Raw genomic sequence first — 19,412 nt, forward strand, 5'->3', positions numbered from 1 at the left:
GAGATCGGGGAGGATGCTCCCTCCACACATCTCCAGTATGATCGCCGTTAACCTTCAACCTTGGTCCTCGGATTTGCAAGGCTCCACCAACTTTGATTTCGTGATCGCTAGGTAGTTCATGCCTAGACGTCGATTGGCCAATGATCGAGCTCTATCCGGCATCTCACACGGTGCAGATGCTGCAAATGCATCATCTTGCCGGTCAAGATCTTCGAGCACTTGCATGACAACGTACCGCGCTAGAAGAGGCGCCGTTGCTCCTGTAACGAACATGTAGATATTGCCCCACACGGGGACGTCTTGATTCATGTCGAAAACCTAAAATCTGACACAAGCTCCTTGTTTTCCATCACTGCTCCGTAACGCCATGCTACATGCAAAGCCCAAGGTCTCGAAAATTAAATATGGCGCCCAAGGGTTATGAGCGAGGGATGGAGAAGAGGCTGGGCTTCATGTTGATCTTACAGAGCCGAGCCACGCAACCTGAGAGTTGGAGATACGTCTGAACTCCCTCCAGAATGCGCATGTGCGTAAACCCAATTTCCTTGATGAACTCAAGCTTTGCATGTTCGGAAAGCGTCGGGATGGTTTTCGTAACCTTGAACATGGTGCTTATGATATCATGGCAAGAATATCCCAGATCCCACAACTCCTTGAGCGTATCCAGCGCGGTATCGACCTTGGTCTCGTAGCAGGCCTTGATCATAGCCTGGACCTTGATTGGGTGCGGACTGTCAACGACCTTGAAGACATTGTCGCCGTTGACGAAACCGAAGCCCGCATAAGTACTTTGTAAGTTGTTTATGGCTTGCCGCATATCGCCTTCCGCAGAGAACACGAGGGCGGCAATGCCATCTTCCGAGAATTCTACTTTCTCAGCTTCGCAGATTTGCATTAACCGTCTGACCACCTGCCCATCAGTAAGGCGGGCATAGCGCAAGATGGCGCAGCGAGACTGAAGTGGCTCGATAATCTTATTGGACTGGTTGCAGGCGAAGGCGAAGCGGGTTGTAGACGAGTAGATTTCCATGGTCCGTCGGAGAGCCTGTTGAGCGCCTGAGGTCATGCTGCATACAGTCAGCTGGTGCTCAGCTTGAAGTCATCATTCCAAACAGGTGAGTTTTGCTTAGATGGTCCCTCCAGGCTGAGAAGATTCTCTGAGAAATCGCCTGCAGGGACCAACCATTTCGAAGCCCACCTGAAAGAATGATCATGCTCACCTGTCTGCCTCGTCCAGGATGACGATCTTTTGCCGGCCTGCCGGAAGCGTAACCTTCTTTTGCGCAAAGCCTTTTATTCTGTTTCTCACAACATCGATTCCGCGCTCATCACTGGCATTAAGCTCGAGTACAGCCTCCTTGTACGCATCGCCCAGCAGCTGGCGCGCCAGGCAGAGAATGGATGTCGTTTTGCCGATACCAGGCATGCCGGAAATGATGACGTGAGGCATGTTGCCATCTTTGGCGATAATTTTCAGCCGCTCGATTGTTTCCGTGTTGCCGACGATGTCGTCGAGGAAGACCGGACGGTACTTTTCCACCCATGGCAGCTCGTAGTTGGCACCGTTCGGCTGCGTCTTGAGGCCATTGCCTGCGGCGGCTTTGGAGGACTCTGCTTGCACCATTGGTGCGGTGAATGTCGATTTGTTGGGCGTGGGTATAGGTGTATTGCGGTGGGTGTCGGTGATGATGTCTCGGTTGCGATAATAATCTAGTCTCCAGCACGTTCAGACACGCGCAACGCGACTCTGGACGCGACCGCGCAAGTCACGTGCACACTAAGTGCTGAGGCGGCCAGCAGATCGTTACTCTTCTAATTATAGGCCTGCCAACCTCCCCGCACCCTCCGGCCTCCAGTCGTGCCAAGGGTTCCGCCTAGCGATCTGCTGGCAGCCTGGCACCTGGTCTTTTGTCCTCGGCTCTCACGGAAAGCCATCGTCGTACCACAGCTGATACCGCGCTTTGTCGACAAGAGATTTCGCCATGGGGCTCTCGGTTTTGTCGGCCCCATCACAGCCCCCCTCGGCGAAAGCCTGACGCGTCACGGCAAAAAGTCTCATCTCGGCCCCAGGGCCCTAACCAGCCAGCACATAAGACATACCTAAATGAATGAAGTGTTGCGAGGACCCGTCAAAAAAAAAAGAATGCTGCGCCTTGCGCCCTGGAAGCTGACAGGTGCAACGGTTTCTGTCGCGATGGTCAGACCGTTGGCTTGATCTGATGCAGGTATTGCCTCTTGATCCCCTTGGGTCAAAGGCGGAGTGTGGAGTTGTTGCCTTGCATCCTTCGCCAGGACCGGGCGCTTACAGAGACAGCATCCATAGCGCTGCCGATATGTCCTTCCGTGGGGCAATCTGTTCGTTAGTTGAACAGCACTCGCTCTCATCCTGAGATGATCGTCAGGGCCAAGCAATGCGGAACCTCCACAGCCTTGCGGAAAGAGCGCCAAAGAACGGGGGGCGGCCGGATGCCGGCAGTGGCAGGTGATGTATTTCAAGTTGGAATCGCGCATCTTTGTGGTCATGCTTACCCTGTGGCTGTCCTCTGTCGTGGCCTTTGACATTCATTTTCCTTGTTGGTTAACAGAGCGCCTTCTGTGAGGCTGGGCTGACTCCGCCGCGACCCGGCCGCCACTATTTTGGAGCGTCGTCGTCATCACCCTCAGGTCGTACGTACTCAAACCCCGAGCTCATAAAGAAACCTTGTCGCTCCAAATTTTTGGTCCGCCTTGCCTATTGTTCCCTTATTACTCTACTGCTCCATTCCTACTATTTCTTATCCTTTTGAACGTCGCCGCCTGTTCTTTTTTATCCCCTTGAAATTCTTCCTTGTATTATTCCCGGCGCTAGGACCATGAAATGCACCGCCGCACTGACACTGGCGGCAAACCTGCTGCCACTCACCAACGCGATACAATTGGCCAAACGAGATGTAAGTCGCCTGGCATTGAACGACCAACACCGCAATTTTTCCTAATGCGCAAGTAAAGCCTTCCACTGCGCCAAAAGTACTAGGTCTGGACATTGAAAGAAGAAATGATATCTCGGATCTTGTTAAGCGCGATCAGGAGAGGAGGTGGAAAAGGTCGGCCGTGGTAAAGGAGAGCCTGGATAACCTCGAAACGCTTTACTTTGCGAACGCCAGCCTGGGAACGCCAAAGCAAACAATGAGACTACACATTGATACCGGATCCAGCGATCTTTGGGTAAACTCGGCATCGTCTTCGTTATGCTCCTCGCGAACCGACCCCTGCAAGGTCTCAGGGACATACTCCGCAAACGACTCTTCGACGTATGAGTATGTTAACAGCAAGTTCAATATTTCCTATGTCGACGGATCCGGAGCCGCGGGAGACTATGTGACGGATACCTTTTGGTTCGGCAGCCAAAACCTAACCGACATGCAATTTGGCGTCGGTTACACGTCAAGTTCGGGAGAGGGGGTTCTGGGGATCGGGTTCGCGATAAACGAGGTCGCTGTCAACCGAGCGCAACTCGACCCCTATCCCAACCTGCCCCAGCTGCTGGTCAATAAGGATCTTATCCAATCGAGCGCATACAGCCTTTGGCTCAACGACTTGGACGCAAGCACTGGAAGCATTTTGTTTGGTGGGGTTGACACAGAAAAATACCACGGAACCCTTCAGACCCTGCCGATCCTCCAGGAGAATGGCAAGTACCGGGAGTTTGTCATTGCGCTGACAGGCGTCGGCTACAATGGCGAGTCTGACACCTTCTATGACGGCGCCGCGTCAGTTCTTCTCGACTCCGGTAGCAGTCTGATGTATCTTCCAGATGACGTTGCAGAAAGCATTTACGACGAGGTTGGCGCCGAGTACAGCGAAGAACAGGGTGCAGCCTTCATCGACTGCGCTGCGGCGAACAAGGACGACACGCTAGAATTCAAGTTCAGCAGCCCGACAATCAGCGTACCCATGAATGAGCTCGTTATTGTCGCCGGCTACAACAATGGCGAGCCAGTCTGTTTCTTTGGCGTCGCCAAGGCTGGTTCGTCCTCTTCCGTCCTGGGCGACACTTTCCTGCGTTCGGCCTATGTCGTTTACGACCTCGAGAACAATGAGATCTCGCTGGCCGCCACAAACTTCAACTCAACCAGCTCCAACGTTGTGGAAATCGGGACCGGCGACAACGCCGTGCCAAACGCGACTGTAGTCGCGGATGCCGTTTCTACAGTTGCTGGTTCTACCGGCGGAGCTCGCGTTGGTAGTCCTAAGATCTCAGACAGTGAGGCCGCTGCAGTTCCCGTCATGACAGCCATGCCCAAGATGGCGTTTGCCGCGGCTGCGGGTGCCGGACTGTTGTTCGCGCTGTAAATATCGCGCGTCCCCCTGTCACTACTTGTTGCTACGAGACATGAACATTCAGCGATTAGCATTTGGGATATCCTGCATGGCACGGATGGCGTTTGGGTTGCATTATTTTCTTTTTCAAAGATATCATTGGAGCAGCGGCTAGATGTAAACTACCAGTATAGACTCAAGGTGGATAGCACCGTTTATTTCTCGGATTCTGGCAATCAGATTGCCTAGTCCATCGCAATACCTACCACTTCAAGACTACATGCCGTTCACACCAATGCTCTTCAGGTGCTAATGGTCCCGTATCCATCCACACGTACCGTCTTATGAAGTTTAGGCCACCAAGTTTCCAGACGTCGCCCCCGATTCGCGTGTTTTCTGGGGATTCGTATTCTCATCCTCCTTGTATTTCGAAATTGTGACCGACGTCTCCATATAAAACCTTCATAGCCTTAAATTGCAGTAACTGCTGCTCGATAGTTTTCTCCGCATTCAGAAAATCAATAAATCCCAGCCTCTTTTCTTTCATGCCACGAAGCCTCCCGTAGCCACTCGTGATTGACCCAAGAAGTCACAGAGGGCTTTTGACGCCAAGACTCTGCCGTCCATACCAACGCCGCCCGCTCAAAATGCAAGATGAATCCGTGAAGCCGCGTTGTCTTTCATGCTTCGCCGCTTGCCTCCTGGGCACTGCCGTCGCGTCTGGAGAGAGTGAGTTCGTGTCCGCCACACCGCCGGGCGCGAAGAGACTTACGGGATGTACTTGACGCCCGCCGCTTCGACCATTGCGACATAGTCCTCGGGCAACTGTTCGCGAAGCTATCAGTATGGCGCGCTCATGGGTTCAGGCCGGGGGAGCTTACCACGCCGGAAACTTTTGTCGCGTACATGCCGGAGGTGTAGCTGTCGAGGCGCTGCCACCGGGCGACCCAGCTGCCCTGGGGGTCGGCGAGGTGGATCAGGCCCTCGAAGACCTGGCTGGTGCAGTCCTGGATGGCGTCGGTGTTGCCGGCGAGCTCGAGGAAGTCGCAGTTGGGGCAGCCATTGCGCTTGAAAAGGTACTCGAGCTGTACGATGCTGCACACCATGCAGGCGCGCAGGGAGCGCTGTTGGCCGGGCGGGACGTAGGCTGTGGGAGGCATGTTGTCGAGCACGAGGGCGGTGGGATGGCGGAGTTGAAAGCGCGATAGACAGCGTAGGTCTGGATTCAGGCCGGAGTTGGACCTCAAGGAAGCTCGGACCGCGCCTCGGTCTTCCATTCCCTTCGCCGTCATCCCGCGCAATCTACGATTTTGTCCCGCATGCGCAGAGCTTCCGACTAGTTCTTTCCTGCAACCCCCGGCAAACTTCGTGGCCTGTAACAGTCGCCGACTGCCCTTCCTTTGCCTGCAGTACTCTCTCCGCAAGCCCGCTCTCACTATCCATCCGCTTCACCATGGGCGCCGAAGAGGCAATTGAACTTAAAGAGAAGGGCAACAAGGCCTTCAAGGAGCACGACTGGCCCACCGCTGTCGACTACTACTCCAAGGCCATCGAGGCCGATCCTAACCAGCCCGCCTTCTACACAAACCGGGCCCAGGTGCGTTGAGCACGCCACCGACAATTGGCACGCGACAAGGGCTGATGGGGCGCGCGCAGGCAAACATCAAACTAGAGGCCTATGGTTTCGCCGTTGCGGACGCCACCAAGGCGATAGAGCTTGACGCTGGCAATGTCAAGGTATTCGCCACCACCCTCCTCCCTCCCACCGACTTGAATGTAGCTGAGACCCGAGCTTCACCTAGGCCTATTACCGTCGCGCCGTCGCCAACACCGCCATCCTCAAGCACAACGAAGCGATACGCGACTGGAAAGTCGTCGTCAAGAAAAACCCCAACGACAAGAACGCGAAGCTCCAATTTGCCGAGTGCGAGAAGATTGTGAAACGCGATGCCTTCCTCAAGGCCATCGAGATCGGCGATGCGCCGTCTGCGGCAGAGGGTTTGGACGTGGAGAATATGGCCGTAGAGGATTCCTACGATGGCGTGCGGTTAGAGAAGGAGATGACGCCTGAGTTCATCGAGGACATGATCAAGCGGTTCAAGGATGGCAAGAAGATTCACCGCAAGTACGTTTACCAGATCGTTCTTGCGGTCAAGGAGCTTGTTTACAACGAGCCGACCATGGTCGAGTACGAGGTGCCGGAGGACCAGAAGATCACCGTTTGCGGTGACACGCACGGTAAGATTTCCAATTCCATACTTTATGCTCAGAGCTAACTGTAAGTCCAGGCCAGTTCTTCGATCTTCTCGAAATCTTCCGTTTGAACGGTTTCCCTTCTGCCACTCACTCGTATCTGTTTAACGGAGACTTCGTCGACCGCGGTTCCTGGTCTACGGAAGTCGCTCTCACTCTCTACGCTTACAAGTGGCTCTACCCCAAGACCTTCTTCCTGAACCGCGGTAACCACGAGACCGACGACATGAACCGGATGTACGGCTTTGAGGGCGAATGCCGCGCCAAGTACAACGAGCGCATCTTCAAGCTCTTCTCCGAGTCCTTCTCCGCCTTGCCTCTGGCAACGCTTATTGGCCGCAAGTTCTTCGTCCTGCATGGTGGTCTCTTCTCCAACGATGACATCAGCTTGGATGACGTGCGGAAGTTGAACAGGCACAAGCAGAGGCAGCCTGGCCAGAGTGGTCTCATGATGGAAATGCTCTGGACCGACCCTCAGCCCGCGCCCGGTCGTGGTCCAAGCAAGAGGGGTGTTGGCCTACAGTTCGGCCCGGACATCACGAAGAGGTTCTGCGAGAAGAACGGACTGGAAGCTGTCATCAGGAGTCACGAAGTCAGAATGGAAGGCTACGAGGTAAGTCATGAGCGACCCATAAACGCGCTGCTATAAAGTCCCCAAAAAACTGACCATTGCCAGGTTGAACATGACGGTCGTTGCATCACTGTCTTCTCGGCACCCAAGTACTGCGACAGCACCGAGAACAAGGGCGCCTACATCAACATCGGACCGGAGCTCAAGCTCGACTTCCACAAGTTCGAGGCTGTGCCGCACCCGGACATCAAGCCCATGGCTTATGCCTCGAACGGGCTCCAGTCGATGATGATGTAGAGGAACTAACCTCTTCATACACGCCTTTTGATATGAGTTACGTCTTTCTACCAAGTCGATGTCTTTTCAAATTACGGTCAGCAATGAGCGCCTCTTCCGGGATCTATCGTCCGGAACGCGACGTGCAGCTTCAAAAATGCTTCGATTCGTCTCGTGTGTGTTTAGGGAAAGGGGCTTTTACAGAAAGACCGATGCTTGGGCGTTCGTTATGCCTGTTCTGCGAGGCTTGTGGTTTGCATAGCGAGAGCGCACCTACCTTGGGAGCTGGTTTAGAACAGGGGAAGAAGGTCATGACTATTCTTCCCTCTCTCTCTTTCTTTCTATCTATCTTTCTCTCTCTCTCTCTTCCCCCTCTTCCGATATGAATGACCAGCCGGGCTTTGACGTACCTATCGCCCCATGTACCTGTACTAGTAGCGTCTTCTTTCATGACGTTGGACGAGGCGGGGAAGTATGGGCTGCGGACTAGGTAGCTGTAGATTTGGAAAATGCTCTACGGAATGGGGTGGTGCTTGAGATTTGGTGACGTGAGGGGCCTGGTAATGGGCTCCGGGTCTGCCCGTCTCTGTGATTCACATTTAGGTATAGGTATATGACTTACCTTCTTGCTCTGTTACCTTCGTACCGTCGTACCCTTGTGGTATATCCTCGCGCTCTTATGTATCCTTATCTTCGTGCCCTTTCGAATACTTTCATATTGTCGTGTCTCTTTCTTGTTATCCATTTGTGAAACATACTCGTATCCTTGTAAGCATTATCGTACCCTTGCATCTTTTTATTTTCATAGATACGTATCGACCACTGATAGTAGCGTTCTAGCTTATTATAGCTACCTCTGAAGTACTCAAAAGATATAGTAAACCTATACAATATATAGTTAAAGGCGGACAAAAGAGTTGAAGAGGACGGCGAACCATCCGCTGCCCTGATTATAAGGCTTCCAATACGGATGTCAGGCACGCAATCCACCAACACCCGGAGGTCAACCTCAGCACCAATCACAAGCACGCCTCGTCAATACGCAACGCTCCTGGCAACCCGCACAAACCGAGCGCAACGCACCCAACGCAAGCTCCACAAGCTGGGCTGCCCCATCACCATCATCACCACGACAGTAGTACCCAGCAATGCTAGCCCAGCAGCAGCACCAAAGCCCGTAAACATTAAACCCCACCAAACCGGCGCGCGCGCAACTCGGCGCAACCGCGGCGCGATGCGGGCGTTAGCACAGGCTCAGCACCACCAGGCTCGCCGCAGGGCAGCGATGACATATGGGGTCCGCCGGAAATGCGGGTCTGGGCCACCACATCACACGACGGGATTGGGCGGGCAGGGCGGGAGGGGAGGTGCTTTTATAGGGACCTAAGGACCCCTCGCGTTCTTGCGGCCATCGTTCTTGCTTCAACCTTATCGTCAACTACAACAACCGTCATCGTCTGAGGTGAGTGCTACTGCTGCTACTGTACTGCTGCCCTGCCGGCTGGCTGGTGGGGGCGGGGTAGTGGGGGATTCGCGTGCGCTGTGGCTGATCTGATCTGTGGGTTTTTTGTAGCTCGTGTTTTTGAGTTCTTGAAGCCTTTTTTTTCTCTGTCACGTTTTTGAGACAGCTACACACAAGGTACGTACGCATATGGCGGAGGAGGGTGTGCTGGTGCTGTATACCTACGCTGCTTCCGTGGCAGCAGCTTCTGTTCTCATCGTCTTCAGCACTACCACCACCATCAGCAGCTTCTTCACCATTCCATTCCATCTCCCTCTCTCTTCCTTCACCGTCTTCAACAAAAACAACAACAACAAAACACCCCCACCTCCAGCATAACCAAACCACCGCTAACGCCCGCCCCAGCAACAATGGTCTACACGATCGTGGTCCACCTCTACGCCAAGGAGGGCAAGGAGGTCGAGGAGAAGCTGCGCAACAAGCTCATCGAGGCCTCGCAGGTCTACTCCAAGGACAAGGAGACGCTCTCCTGGTTCGTCATGCAGGACCACAAGGACCCGCGCGCGTGGTGCATTGTCGAGAGATACGAGCACGAGAGCGTGAGTTTTTCCTCTTTTATCCCCTCTATTTTCAAGACCGCCATTGTTTGGTTTTTGGGGCTCGCCTTGTTCTGTTTCCTTTTCCCTTCTTGGTCTCCAAAGAGCAGAAGACGCAGACTCGCGCTGTCCGTTCCCGTCCGCAAAAAATAAAAACACGCGTATCACATGACGCATCCCAATCCTTCTGTTCTCTCCCCCACAAAACCACACAACCCTCCCCCCCCAATCCCCATTGAACCACAAAACTAACCGCCCACCCCACAACCCCAGTCCCAAAAATACCACCTCGAGAACCCGTACTGGAAGACGTTCGACCCGTACGTCATCCCCCTGCTCGACAAGGACATGGACCTGCGCCGCTTCAACGAGCTCGACACCAGCAATCCCGTCACCGTCGAGTAGACGAGTAGACGAGTATAGTAGAGCGACGAGGCGTTTTGCCGTGGCTCTCTTCTGTCTCTGAGACGGTGTCTCCTCACCCCGGCTATGGGGTGGGTGTATCTATGTAGATTATGAAGCCAAAAACAAACAATGTCAAAATCTTTTCGATTAAGAAATGCTCGTGCGTGCGTGCGTGCGCTGAGAAAGGATGGAATTTGTCGAACGTCTGTTGCAGATATGATATAACTAAACGCCGTAACACATATCAAGAGACACGAAAGCAAGTCTACATCTGATTGATACAGCAAGAAAATGCAGGAAAGAACGACACGAGAAAAGCCTGCGCGGCTTAGGTGCTGTGCTGTGCTGTGCTGTAGGAGACAGGGAAGCCCATCAAAAACGCCTGCATGGTAACGACTCTGAGACTCTCCAACACCGGGTATAAGAACAAGAACGACTGTACAGCTTATGATGGGAGAGCAGGCTTGGCCCCCCCTTCTCCCTCCTCCCCTCCCCTCCCTACCCCATTTCCTCTCTGGCTCCCCCGCTGGCTCGCTGGGTCGCCCACTCGCTCGCTCCCCGCTCAACCCAACACAACAGCCAAAATAACAATAGTCAAGACAACGGCCAAAATCAGCAACAAGCAACACGCCTTATTCCTTGCGGCCTTCTGATGCCTCGACGCAGAATTCAGCTCGGTATTAGCGCCACGGGTATCAGTGCGAACGCCCTCGACATTCTCGCTGATAATGTCGAGCTGCTCGCCCTGCTCGTGGACCATGTGCGCGACGTCGCGGAACAGCTCGTTCAGCTCGCCGACGCTCTGCTCGATATTGCGGATCTCGGACTCGCGCTCGATGATGAGGGATTCCTGGAAGTCGACCTCGTCCTGCGGCGCCAGGCGCAGCTGGTCCTCGAGGACCTGGTTCTGCTGCTGCGATTGCTGCTGCTGCTGCTGCTGGCCGCCTGGGCCGAGGAACTGCGTCCGCTCGTGCGACGGCGACGAGGCGTCGTCGAGTGCTGCGCGCGCGGCTGCGTTGCTGCTGCGCTCTTTTTCGATGGCTCGCCGTTGCAGCACTTGGAACTCGGTGAGCGAGGCTTTGAACTCGCGGTTTAGTTTGCCCTGGGTGAATTTCTGGGAGGGCTGCATGCACGCACGGGCATGAGCGTCAGCACACGGTCTCGTATCTCGTAGCAATGTCGCTGCTCAAAGGGGTATGGACTGAACCACGTACGCCGAGGTCCGGCCAAGCCTGGACTTTCTTCAAGCCTTCGCCAATGTCCTTGAAGCCGCTGGTCGTCTCGTCAATGAGGTCGCGCACCCGCTCGCGCACCCGCTCCGTCTCGCGCTTGGTGCCCAGCAGCCCGATCTGGTTCGACAGGCGCGTGACATTCGACGTCAGCGAGAACAGCTGGTCCGATAGCTGCGATGTGAAGCGCTTGTAGTCCGGGTCGTCGGCGTACTGGGGGTCGTCTTCGCGCCGCCAGTTCGTCGGCTGCGACTCTAGTGCTGACGAGTCTTCGAAGGACATGCTTGCTGCTGTTGCTGGTCGGTAGTGACTGGCGGTGATGCGTGGGTGCCGAGCGTGTGGTGGTGTTGTTGTTGTAGTTGTTGTTGCCTGGCTGTGTGTGTGGTTGGAGGATCGGTCGTCGTTGGTGGTGATGTGGATGGTGATAGGTCAGCTGCCGCGTTGGCGTTTGGGCGGAGGCATGACATCGTTAACCCTGCTTCCCGAGTCATGTCCGCTTTCGGTCGAGACCTGCTACACTCCCCAAACACCCCTCATTCAAGTGGTAATCATATTTTGGCCGCACCGTACCAATCCTTGACTATCGGTTTTCTCACCAAGATAGACAAACAATTTCACCTTGATCTTCCATGGGCGGTCTGCTCCGTCCATCGGGGAATTTTTTTAGCATGATCCTCGCCACAGCACGATCTGATAAAGCTAAATAGGATCTTATTGGCAGTGATGATCTTAGCGGCACAAGTAACAGCATCGGCCTTTATCAGTTTTGTACACTTTAGAAGAGTAGACTGTACAATCCAGGATGCGTGTCATATCTCACATTGCAATCAACCACGGAATACCAGTCCACGAAACTCTTTCGCACACAAGCCAAGCCAGTATTTACAGTTACGTCAGACTGGCCACTTGAGGATCAGAGGCTAGACAAAGATATTGATGTAGCGGAACAAAGAGGTTTTTTTTTTGTTTTTAGCCGGGCGAGATAAAGGATTCAGTGATGGTGGCTAGAGACCACAAAGCCACAGGTCCCTGAGGCACAGAAGCAGGTGCCGCGACATAAAGTATGCGTTCCGACAATGGAGCAGAGAATAACAGCAAGGGTAAAGAAGAAGAAAGAGGGGAAGAAAAAGAAAAAGAAGCTTATAAACACCCAAGCACCCCCCTCCCCGAACCTACCAGAACCATACCAAACCAAACCAAACCACCACCACACCATTAAACCCAAACCCAGCACCACCCCGAAAATGCACCTCCCAACCGCGCTCCTCCTGGCCCTAGCCGCGGCCCTAACAAGCAGCAGCCCCCTACCCTACCCCTCCCCCCTGCCCCTGCCCTCACCCTCACCCATCGCACTACCCAAAACGTTCCCCAACTTCCACTACGGCGCAACCTGCGACGCCGGAAAGGGCAGTCCCAAAACCCAGGACGTGACGGGCGCGATCAACCGCGCACGCGGCCACAGCGGCCAAGCGTGCCGCGTGAACAACAGCATGGGCAGCGACTGCACGACGTGGGCGCGGGCCGGCAGCGCCACCATCAGCGTCTGTGGCGAGTTCAAAGAGACGCTCGATTGCGCCGATATGGCGCGCTTTGCGAACGAGATCCAGCAGCTGTGCGTATTGCAGGGCACGGATCTGATTGGGGGTGTTTTTTACGTTAGTCCGAGGCTGGCTGTGGTTGTTAGTAATAAGAACCAGTAGTGTGCTGCTGAGAGTGTAGCTACCTAGCTTTAATGACCTTAATGAGGCCAGTTTTCTGGGGTTTGCTCCTGTGTCTTTTTCGTTATTGCTATAGCTGTTTGTAGGTGGGTTTCTTTGGGCGTGGGATTTGGTTGTTGTGCTGTGACATACCACGGCGAAGACGCTGTGGACTAACCTAACAACAATAAATAGCACACACACCCAAGCCCACATGTCTATAGCATACCAACCAATCAGCTAATCAACTGTTGCATTCATGCCCTACCCCCATCCTTCAAGCTTATATTTACCTGTACCTACCTACTCAACGTGCACCCGCAAATCACGCATGCCCGTTCCACCCGCTCTCACTTTTACTCACCATCTCACCATCTCCACCATCGCCCCCAACAGCATCACGAAAGACAGTGAGTGAGATAGAGAGAAAGCGATAGACAACAAACGACTCAAGTCCAGGAGTCGCAAAAACGGAAGAAAGCTCAAACGAAAAAGAAGGACAAAAACCATGTATCCATTTCTCCGCCTCGCCCCCGCTCTACGGCAAGGGCATTGAATCCTCATCCATACATCCATCCATGCATGCAAATAAAGCAAAGCAAAGCAAAGCAAAGCAAAGCAAAGCAAAGCAAAGCAAAGCAAAGCAAAGCAAAGCAAAGCAAAGCAAAGCAAACAAGCAACCCACGCACGCAGCGCAACGCAACGCAACGCAAGCCGCCACCCACCTAGCCAGTCAATCAGTCAATCAGTCAATCAGTCAATCGCCCAACCCAAACTCCCGCCTCCCCGGCCTCAAGCCTCAAACCTCAAGCCCCCCACCACACGCGCCAATGCTATGAAGTGTGAAAGAAGTGTGTATAGTAAGAAAGAAAAAGAAAAGAAGAGAAAGTAGAAAAAAAGACTCGTAATCCTCGAGTAAAAAGAAAAAACGAGGTGAAAACAATCCCAAATCCATTAATCCCCCATTCGCCGCATTCATTTCAGTCAATCCTAACCCAGCCTACTAAGTCGTATATCGCCACGTCTCGCCCCCGAACCCCAGCCCCATTGCCTGCGTCGCCGACGCTGCTGCTGCTGCTGCCGCCGCTGCCGCTTCAGCTCCAACGTCGCTAATAGGGCTGACAGCCGGCGGTTGCGGCGTCGGTACCTTGCCCGCACCCGCTGTCGCATCGCCGCCCACCTTATTAATAGGAGTGGCCGGCGGGCCCCCGAGAGCCGGGTCGACTACAGCAGCACCGCCACCGTTGCCATTACCGCCGCCGCCGTTATTGTTGTCGTTGGTAGTCGTGGTAGTAGCAACGATTCCAGCAGCATTGGTATCGTCCAGCGAGGGCGTGCGCGTCTGCGTCGCAGGCCCGAACGCCCCGCTGTCGTACCCGTAGCCGGGCCTGTAGCCGCGCGTGTTCGACGGACCGGTGTAGGCGCTCAAGCCCATGGCTGTCGGGATCTGCGTGCTCGTTGCGCCGTTTGGCGTCGATGCTGTTGACGCAGCTGCCGGTGGCGATGCGCTCTGAGCCTGCGCTTGCGGCTGTTGCGCTTGCGCTTGCGGCGCCTGTGGTGCCTGTGGCGGCTGCTGCTGCTGGGTCTGCTGTAAGCTCGCCTGCGTCTGCGCGAAACGCTTTGCCGCGTTCTCATTGGCGTGCGAGAGCTGCTTGAGCAGCATTTCGAACTTGGGCATGCCGTTCATCTGCGGGGCTTGGCTTTGTTGCTTGTTGACGTCGGCTTGGAAATCTTGCGGACTCTGGAATGTCAGGCTCGGTCGGCCGTTGTGACCCGTATATCCTGGGCCGTATGCGTGTCCGCCACCGTAGCTGCCGTAGCCGTTTGCCATGTAGGACGACTGGGACATGGAGCGTCTTCGCGGGTCGTACGCAGCAGAGAAGCCACTATTACCCGGGTATGGTGATTCGTACACCTTTGGTCGCCGAAGGTAAGCATTGCGCAGGTACGGGAACCGCTGTAGGAATTGCAGGTACTCAATGTCTGGTTGGCCAGCGCCGCTAGAGCTTACCGACTCGGAGCGGATTGATGGCGACTGGGCCGGTGGAGACATAGACGCCGATGACGATCCCATCATAGGGGCAACTGGGGCTACGCGTTGCGCGTACGGTGAGTTGGAATATGTTTCCGAGCGATTGAAGCCTGGGTACTGCACTGCCCTCCCTGAATTTATGTCGTAGTAGTTTGCGTACGGAGAGTGCGGGTGGGTCTGGTGGTATGGCGGGGTCGGCGATGCCTGTGTGTAAGTCGGGGTTGAGAAAGATGGTCTGCTTGAGCCCGAAGAATAGGACTGGGTCCCATATTGGTGGTAGGGGTACGGAGGGATTGCGTTTCTGCTCGCTGGCTGGGCCCCGTAGTTGTACGACGACTGTTGCATTGGAGACCCGTGCTGTGCCAGCGGAACGTTTGCATACGGCGACTGCGCATATGAAGCTTTTGGTTTGTAGTCGTACGGTTTCGCTGACGCGTACTGAGGCTGCAAAGACTGCCTTTGCGCAGCCATCGCGCCGTTGAGCGCGTTGATGTTGGCTCCAGTAGGATACGTTGCAGCCAGTGAACGGCGGTCAGTAGATTGCGGAGGGCGTGGTGGGGGCTTGACCGTCTCCAGGAAGTTGCTCTTGGGGTTGTGTTGGTGTCTTTTGTGATCATTGGTGAACTGTGCCCGCGCCTCTGTGGAAGTCTTCCCCAGGTAATGCCATATCTGATCAGACTTGTCGAAGTTGACCTTGACTTGAAACGGATTGCGGACCTCCGCTGCACTGGCCGTATGGAATTCCGCCCATTTCTGTCCGGCATTTGGATCGCAGAACGGATCATCCGTCTCTGGAGGTCCATCCTTCTGGTTTCTGGAGTTGAGGTTTGAAGAGCTGGTGTTGAGGTGATCTGGAAGTGGCTTGGCATTTGCTGAAGGTTTGGGCCGGAGCGAGTCCTTCGGATCAAGTACCAGGAGATATTTCCATTCAACCTCGACGCGCTCCTTGCTGCATAGTTCGTTAGTATATCCATTGATTAGCTGTGGAGGGAAACGACTTACCAGTCCGGCAGAACATCAATGATAACACTGAGCTCGCTCGGTTTGCACTCCACAACCATACCTGCGAAAATTTCCCCACCAAGATACTGTGCCTGGATAACCTGTTGAGGCTTAAGATCTTTGGCGTATTCTGGAACGAGCTTGTTGTTTTCCAGCGTATCAATGTCCGTGATCTTTGCGCGCTTAGGCCGGTGGAAGCGGCATCGAAGATCGAAGCCTTCGCAGAAATACTCTGTGCCATCCTCGTCAAAGGTAGGAACAGGACCGTCGTCGATCTGAACACCAGCTGCGGCGGCACAAGTAGCGTGGAAGGCGCGGGTGCATTTCTTGGCTGCGCACTGGAAGCAAGCGCCCTTCTTCGAACGGCAATAGTTGCACTTGAGATCCAGACGAGCTTTGTCGATGCCTGAAACATTACAGACGCGCTCCACGCCGTCCTCTTCGATGATGTACGTCTCAGGCGTGTACAAGGCACAGATGCGATGAGCCTTCTGACCGTTGTCGGCCGGGAGCAGGACGTCATACTGGACATCGTTGGGGCACAGGACGCAAGGCTCTTTGTGAGGCACTCTGAGGCGAAGCTTGACGCGCTTGACCTTCCCTTCAGGCTCTTTGCCGTCGGCGTCCCTCTTCCGCTTCTTCGAAACGATCCGGGCTTTGCCCTTGACACTAGCTGGAGGGCTTGGAAGGTCATGAGCGATGCCCTCCATTTCTTCGTCATCCTCATCATCCGTCTCTTCGTAATATTCCGGGGTCGGTTCGCCACGCAACTTGCGCTCGATTTCTGCCACGTCAACCCAGACACTGTCGGATTCGCAGTCGCATTTCTTAGCAATCCTGCCATACTCCAACCACTGCTCAGTAGCGAAGTTGACGGACTCGGCACAGTTGTAACCGATGTTGTACCCAGAATGATAACCATAAGGATACGTGAGGACAAATTCGCCTTCGTAGTGGACGAGTTTGTTGACTTTGATACCGAATTCGCTCTCTAAACGCTGCGGCGAGACGAGGTAGGTTTTGTGGCGCAGGAATTGACTGCAATTTTTGGCGTCGTTAGGCCAGATGCCTTAACGCCGTTAGCTGACTCTCACGGAAAGTTAAAAGGTGTTTGTATACTTTTCATGGCATTCTCGAAACGCCGTGCGTCCTCTTGAGAAATGCTGTACCACTGCTTCGGCGCCCCAAAGTGGATGTAGTTGATACTGTAGAGATCAACGTCCTCAAGATGCCAAGCGAACGTTGCTTTCCACATTCCCAGATAGAGGTATGCAGTGTTGACACCCGGGACCTTGGTTCCTAGAACGTCGAGCAAGTTCTCCAACTTGGCAACGTTCCAACTAGTAGTGGACTCGTCAAAGAGCGATCCGGGCATGTCTGCACCATACATGGGCTGTCCAAAGTTGATCGTCTTCCAGTAGTTTTGCTCAAGCTCTGCACAGCGTTCGGGAGTAAACTCCTCAAGGCCTTTAAGGTGGTAGTCGAAGTCTTGGAATGATTCCTCATCAACTTCGTCTGCGGCCTCGCTGCGGTTGTTCTTACGGCGTGACGAGATAGACTTAGGCTGACGACCCCGGGGCCTTGAAGGTGATTCCTCCGTAGCATCTTTCTTGAGCGCGGCGACCTTCTTGTCAACAGCACCAGCATCAGCCGACGGGGAAGTGGGTGTCGGAGGCACCTGTGACTGGCTGGCCCGTCTCGATCCACCGGTCTCTCTTTCGGGCGACTGCTCCTGGGCTTCATCTTTCCGTTGCTTTCGTGGTCGTCCTCTAGGGCGCTTTGTGGCGGGTTCCGCCGGGGTCGAGGAGGCTTGAGAGCGAGTTGTCCTGGTCTTCGGGGGTGCGGGCTGATCTCCCCGCCTTGCTCCGCGTTTCGCTGGCGGTTGGTGGTCCAGCTCCTCGGTCAAGGCCTTCCATTGTGGCAGATTGTATGAGCGCTGCTTCTCGATGTTCTGCTGAGTGTACTGGCCCTGGCGGCCTTGGAAATCCTGGGAGATGGGGCGGTTGATCTTGATGCTCTTGACGGCCTCGGTAAGGTCGGGAAGGGAGTCGCGCCTATCATCGGCTAACGTCAGAACCATGCAGCTCAATATATTAAATCCGGAGCTTACCATTCCTTCGGCGGGATGACTTTGACAATGCCCGATTTCATCCCAAACTTGTCTATTTTATCAACGAACTTTTTGAAGCTGCGGAACTGGTCCATGGTCTACAACAATTCAAACAGCCGTTAGCCCTGGAGCTCAACCAACAATGCGACGGCGATCATGCGCAACAATCATTCACGTCCGCATTCACGCGATAGATTTGCCAAAAGTGTGTTATGACGTACCGGCTTGAAGACAGGTATCTTCCCGCCGTCCCAGTAGTGGTCAGGCTCTATCTCTCCAATATCCTCATCATCGTCGTCGAGCTCCAGCTCCGACAGTTCAGACGAAGAGCCCTCGCGCTTGTTCATATCTTCGCTGGTGGGAGGCGTAAGAGCGGCCTTCTGGTCGGCCAGCTTCGAGGCGTCGGCGGCGTTGTCGGGGGCGTGGGGGATTTCGGTGGTGGGAAGGACATCCATGGCGACGGTGGAGGCGCGGGTGCGCGCGATGGCAGGCGCCGTTGAGCGAGGTGGTGGACGGGCGGTCGGACGTCGAGGTGCGGTATCGATCGGGGAAATGCACCAGGTCGCGAGAGACGAGCGGTCGTCTTCGGGGGCGCAAAAGGAGCGACGAAAGTGCCAAACAGCACCACTAAGGGCGTCGCATGGAGAGCGTGCTGCGAGTCGAAATGCAAGCGCACAGAGTGTGTCACGATGGCAGCCGTGTTGATTCAAGGAGCGGAGAGGTGCGAGGTGCTTTCGGCTCGCCAAGAAGCCGCTAACCCCGTTGCCGAAGTGGTCCTTCTCTCACGCCACCCTACCGCTCTCAGCCTTGCCCGCAAGAAAAAAAAAGAAAAAAAAAAGAAAAAAACGTCGTCACTGCCCAAGGCCCATGGGCGTCCCCGCCGGCCCTCGCATTCGGAGTCCGTTGAACCCGCTATGGCCGTGTCGACCATCGCTCCTCCGCGCCATCCTCCGCCATCGACGCCGTCACCACCCACTAGCTAAGTACGGTAGATCATGCGGGGGCGGGACGCGAATGCCGTCAATCGCGTCGCGGCTCAAGCTCAAGCCCAGGCGACGCGCGGGAGGATCATTATATCATCGCACAGGCCCATCAATAGACTGCCTCATGTCCTCCGAAACATAGGGGGGCCCTCGGCTGTCGACGTCCTACAGTGCAGACGGCTGGTTGGCAAGGGCTGCACTAGGAGCGACACATCAAACACAGATAGCAGGCAGGTGCGAGATACGAGATCGTACCTGCATCAAGGGGGGAGCGTCGGCGTCGCGGAACCCAATCTTGCACCTCCACCTCCACATTTCGGCCTGAGCCGACCCGTCAGCCCTACCCATCAAGGTGCCCCACGTGCTTGACGCCTGCCTGCTTCCCCCGGCCGCTGGCCCGTGGCACCGGCGGGCGGCCTGGGCTGAGCTTCTCCCTGTCCGGCTATTTGCTGACACGCGAGATCCTGCAGACGAGACACCGGCGAGCTTGTGCGTTC

The 19,412-nt window shown here is 54.9% G+C and overlaps 9 protein-coding genes across 9 annotated transcripts; 5 read left to right on the plus strand and 4 right to left on the minus strand.

The window, feature by feature from the left end:
* Positions 1–207: 207 nt before the first annotated feature.
* Positions 208–1,693, minus strand: K452DRAFT_315249 (uncharacterized protein). The gene is made up of 2 exons (XM_033543843.1): positions 1,221–1,693; positions 208–1,067 (listed from the first exon to the last, which is right to left on the minus strand). The coding sequence occupies exons 1-2, from the start codon at positions 1,622–1,624 to the stop codon at positions 419–421; spliced, it is 1,053 nt and encodes a 350-aa protein (XP_033401685.1). The 5' UTR covers positions 1,625–1,693; the 3' UTR covers positions 208–418.
* A 1,014-nt stretch (positions 1,694–2,707) lies between these two features.
* K452DRAFT_104194 (uncharacterized protein) lies at positions 2,708–4,736 on the plus strand. Its single transcript, XM_033534945.1, has 2 exons — positions 2,708–2,930; positions 2,989–4,736. The coding sequence occupies exons 1-2, from the start codon at positions 2,853–2,855 to the stop codon at positions 4,330–4,332; spliced, it is 1,422 nt and encodes a 473-aa protein (XP_033401686.1). The 5' UTR covers positions 2,708–2,852; the 3' UTR covers positions 4,333–4,736.
* A 243-nt stretch (positions 4,737–4,979) lies between these two features.
* On the minus strand, positions 4,980–5,459 carry K452DRAFT_304974 (uncharacterized protein; the record flags this gene model as incomplete). Its single annotated transcript, XM_033542857.1, has 3 exons — positions 4,980–5,019; positions 5,072–5,124; positions 5,181–5,459. The coding sequence occupies 3 exons, from the start codon at positions 5,457–5,459 to the stop codon at positions 4,980–4,982; spliced, it is 372 nt and encodes a 123-aa protein (XP_033401687.1).
* A 142-nt stretch (positions 5,460–5,601) lies between these two features.
* K452DRAFT_104199 (uncharacterized protein) lies at positions 5,602–7,485 on the plus strand. Its single transcript, XM_033534946.1, has 4 exons — positions 5,602–6,036; positions 6,102–6,537; positions 6,588–7,165; positions 7,229–7,485. Exons 1-4 carry the CDS (start codon positions 5,941–5,943, stop codon positions 7,418–7,420), a joined length of 1,302 nt encoding a protein of 433 aa, XP_033401688.1. The 5' UTR covers positions 5,602–5,940; the 3' UTR covers positions 7,421–7,485.
* A 1,578-nt stretch (positions 7,486–9,063) lies between these two features.
* K452DRAFT_283270 (uncharacterized protein) lies at positions 9,064–9,875 on the plus strand. The gene is made up of 2 exons (XM_033539750.1): positions 9,064–9,460; positions 9,731–9,875. The coding sequence occupies exons 1-2, from the start codon at positions 9,272–9,274 to the stop codon at positions 9,860–9,862; spliced, it is 321 nt and encodes a 106-aa protein (XP_033401689.1). The 5' UTR covers positions 9,064–9,271; the 3' UTR covers positions 9,863–9,875.
* Positions 9,876–10,036: 161 nt separating this feature from the next.
* On the minus strand, positions 10,037–11,506 carry K452DRAFT_242415 (uncharacterized protein). Its single transcript, XM_033537866.1, has 2 exons — positions 11,077–11,506; positions 10,037–10,985 (listed from the first exon to the last, which is right to left on the minus strand). Exons 1-2 carry the CDS (start codon positions 11,371–11,373, stop codon positions 10,425–10,427), a joined length of 858 nt encoding a protein of 285 aa, XP_033401690.1. The 5' UTR covers positions 11,374–11,506; the 3' UTR covers positions 10,037–10,424.
* Positions 11,507–12,335: 829 nt separating this feature from the next.
* On the plus strand, positions 12,336–12,791 carry K452DRAFT_304978 (uncharacterized protein; the record flags this gene model as incomplete). Its single annotated transcript, XM_033542858.1, has 1 exon — positions 12,336–12,791. The coding sequence occupies one exon, from the start codon at positions 12,336–12,338 to the stop codon at positions 12,789–12,791; it is 456 nt and encodes a 151-aa protein (XP_033401691.1).
* Positions 12,792–13,119: 328 nt separating this feature from the next.
* Positions 13,120–13,627, plus strand: K452DRAFT_304979 (uncharacterized protein; the record flags this gene model as incomplete). The annotated part of the gene is made up of 2 exons (XM_033542859.1): positions 13,120–13,198; positions 13,248–13,627. The coding sequence occupies 2 exons, from the start codon at positions 13,120–13,122 to the stop codon at positions 13,625–13,627; spliced, it is 459 nt and encodes a 152-aa protein (XP_033401692.1).
* A 164-nt stretch (positions 13,628–13,791) lies between these two features.
* K452DRAFT_294599 (uncharacterized protein) lies at positions 13,792–18,387 on the minus strand (the record flags this gene model as incomplete). Its single annotated transcript, XM_033541715.1, has 5 exons — positions 13,792–15,769; positions 15,823–16,891; positions 16,942–17,876; positions 17,933–18,030; positions 18,154–18,387. The coding sequence occupies 5 exons, from the start codon at positions 18,385–18,387 to the stop codon at positions 13,792–13,794; spliced, it is 4,314 nt and encodes a 1,437-aa protein (XP_033401693.1).
* Between the last annotated feature and the right edge of the window lie 1,025 nt (positions 18,388–19,412).

Source organism: Aplosporella prunicola, assembly GCF_010093885.1.
Source record: "Aplosporella prunicola CBS 121167 unplaced genomic scaffold K452scaffold_3, whole genome shotgun sequence".
Classification (NCBI taxonomy): domain Eukaryota; kingdom Fungi; phylum Ascomycota; class Dothideomycetes; order Botryosphaeriales; family Aplosporellaceae; genus Aplosporella; species Aplosporella prunicola.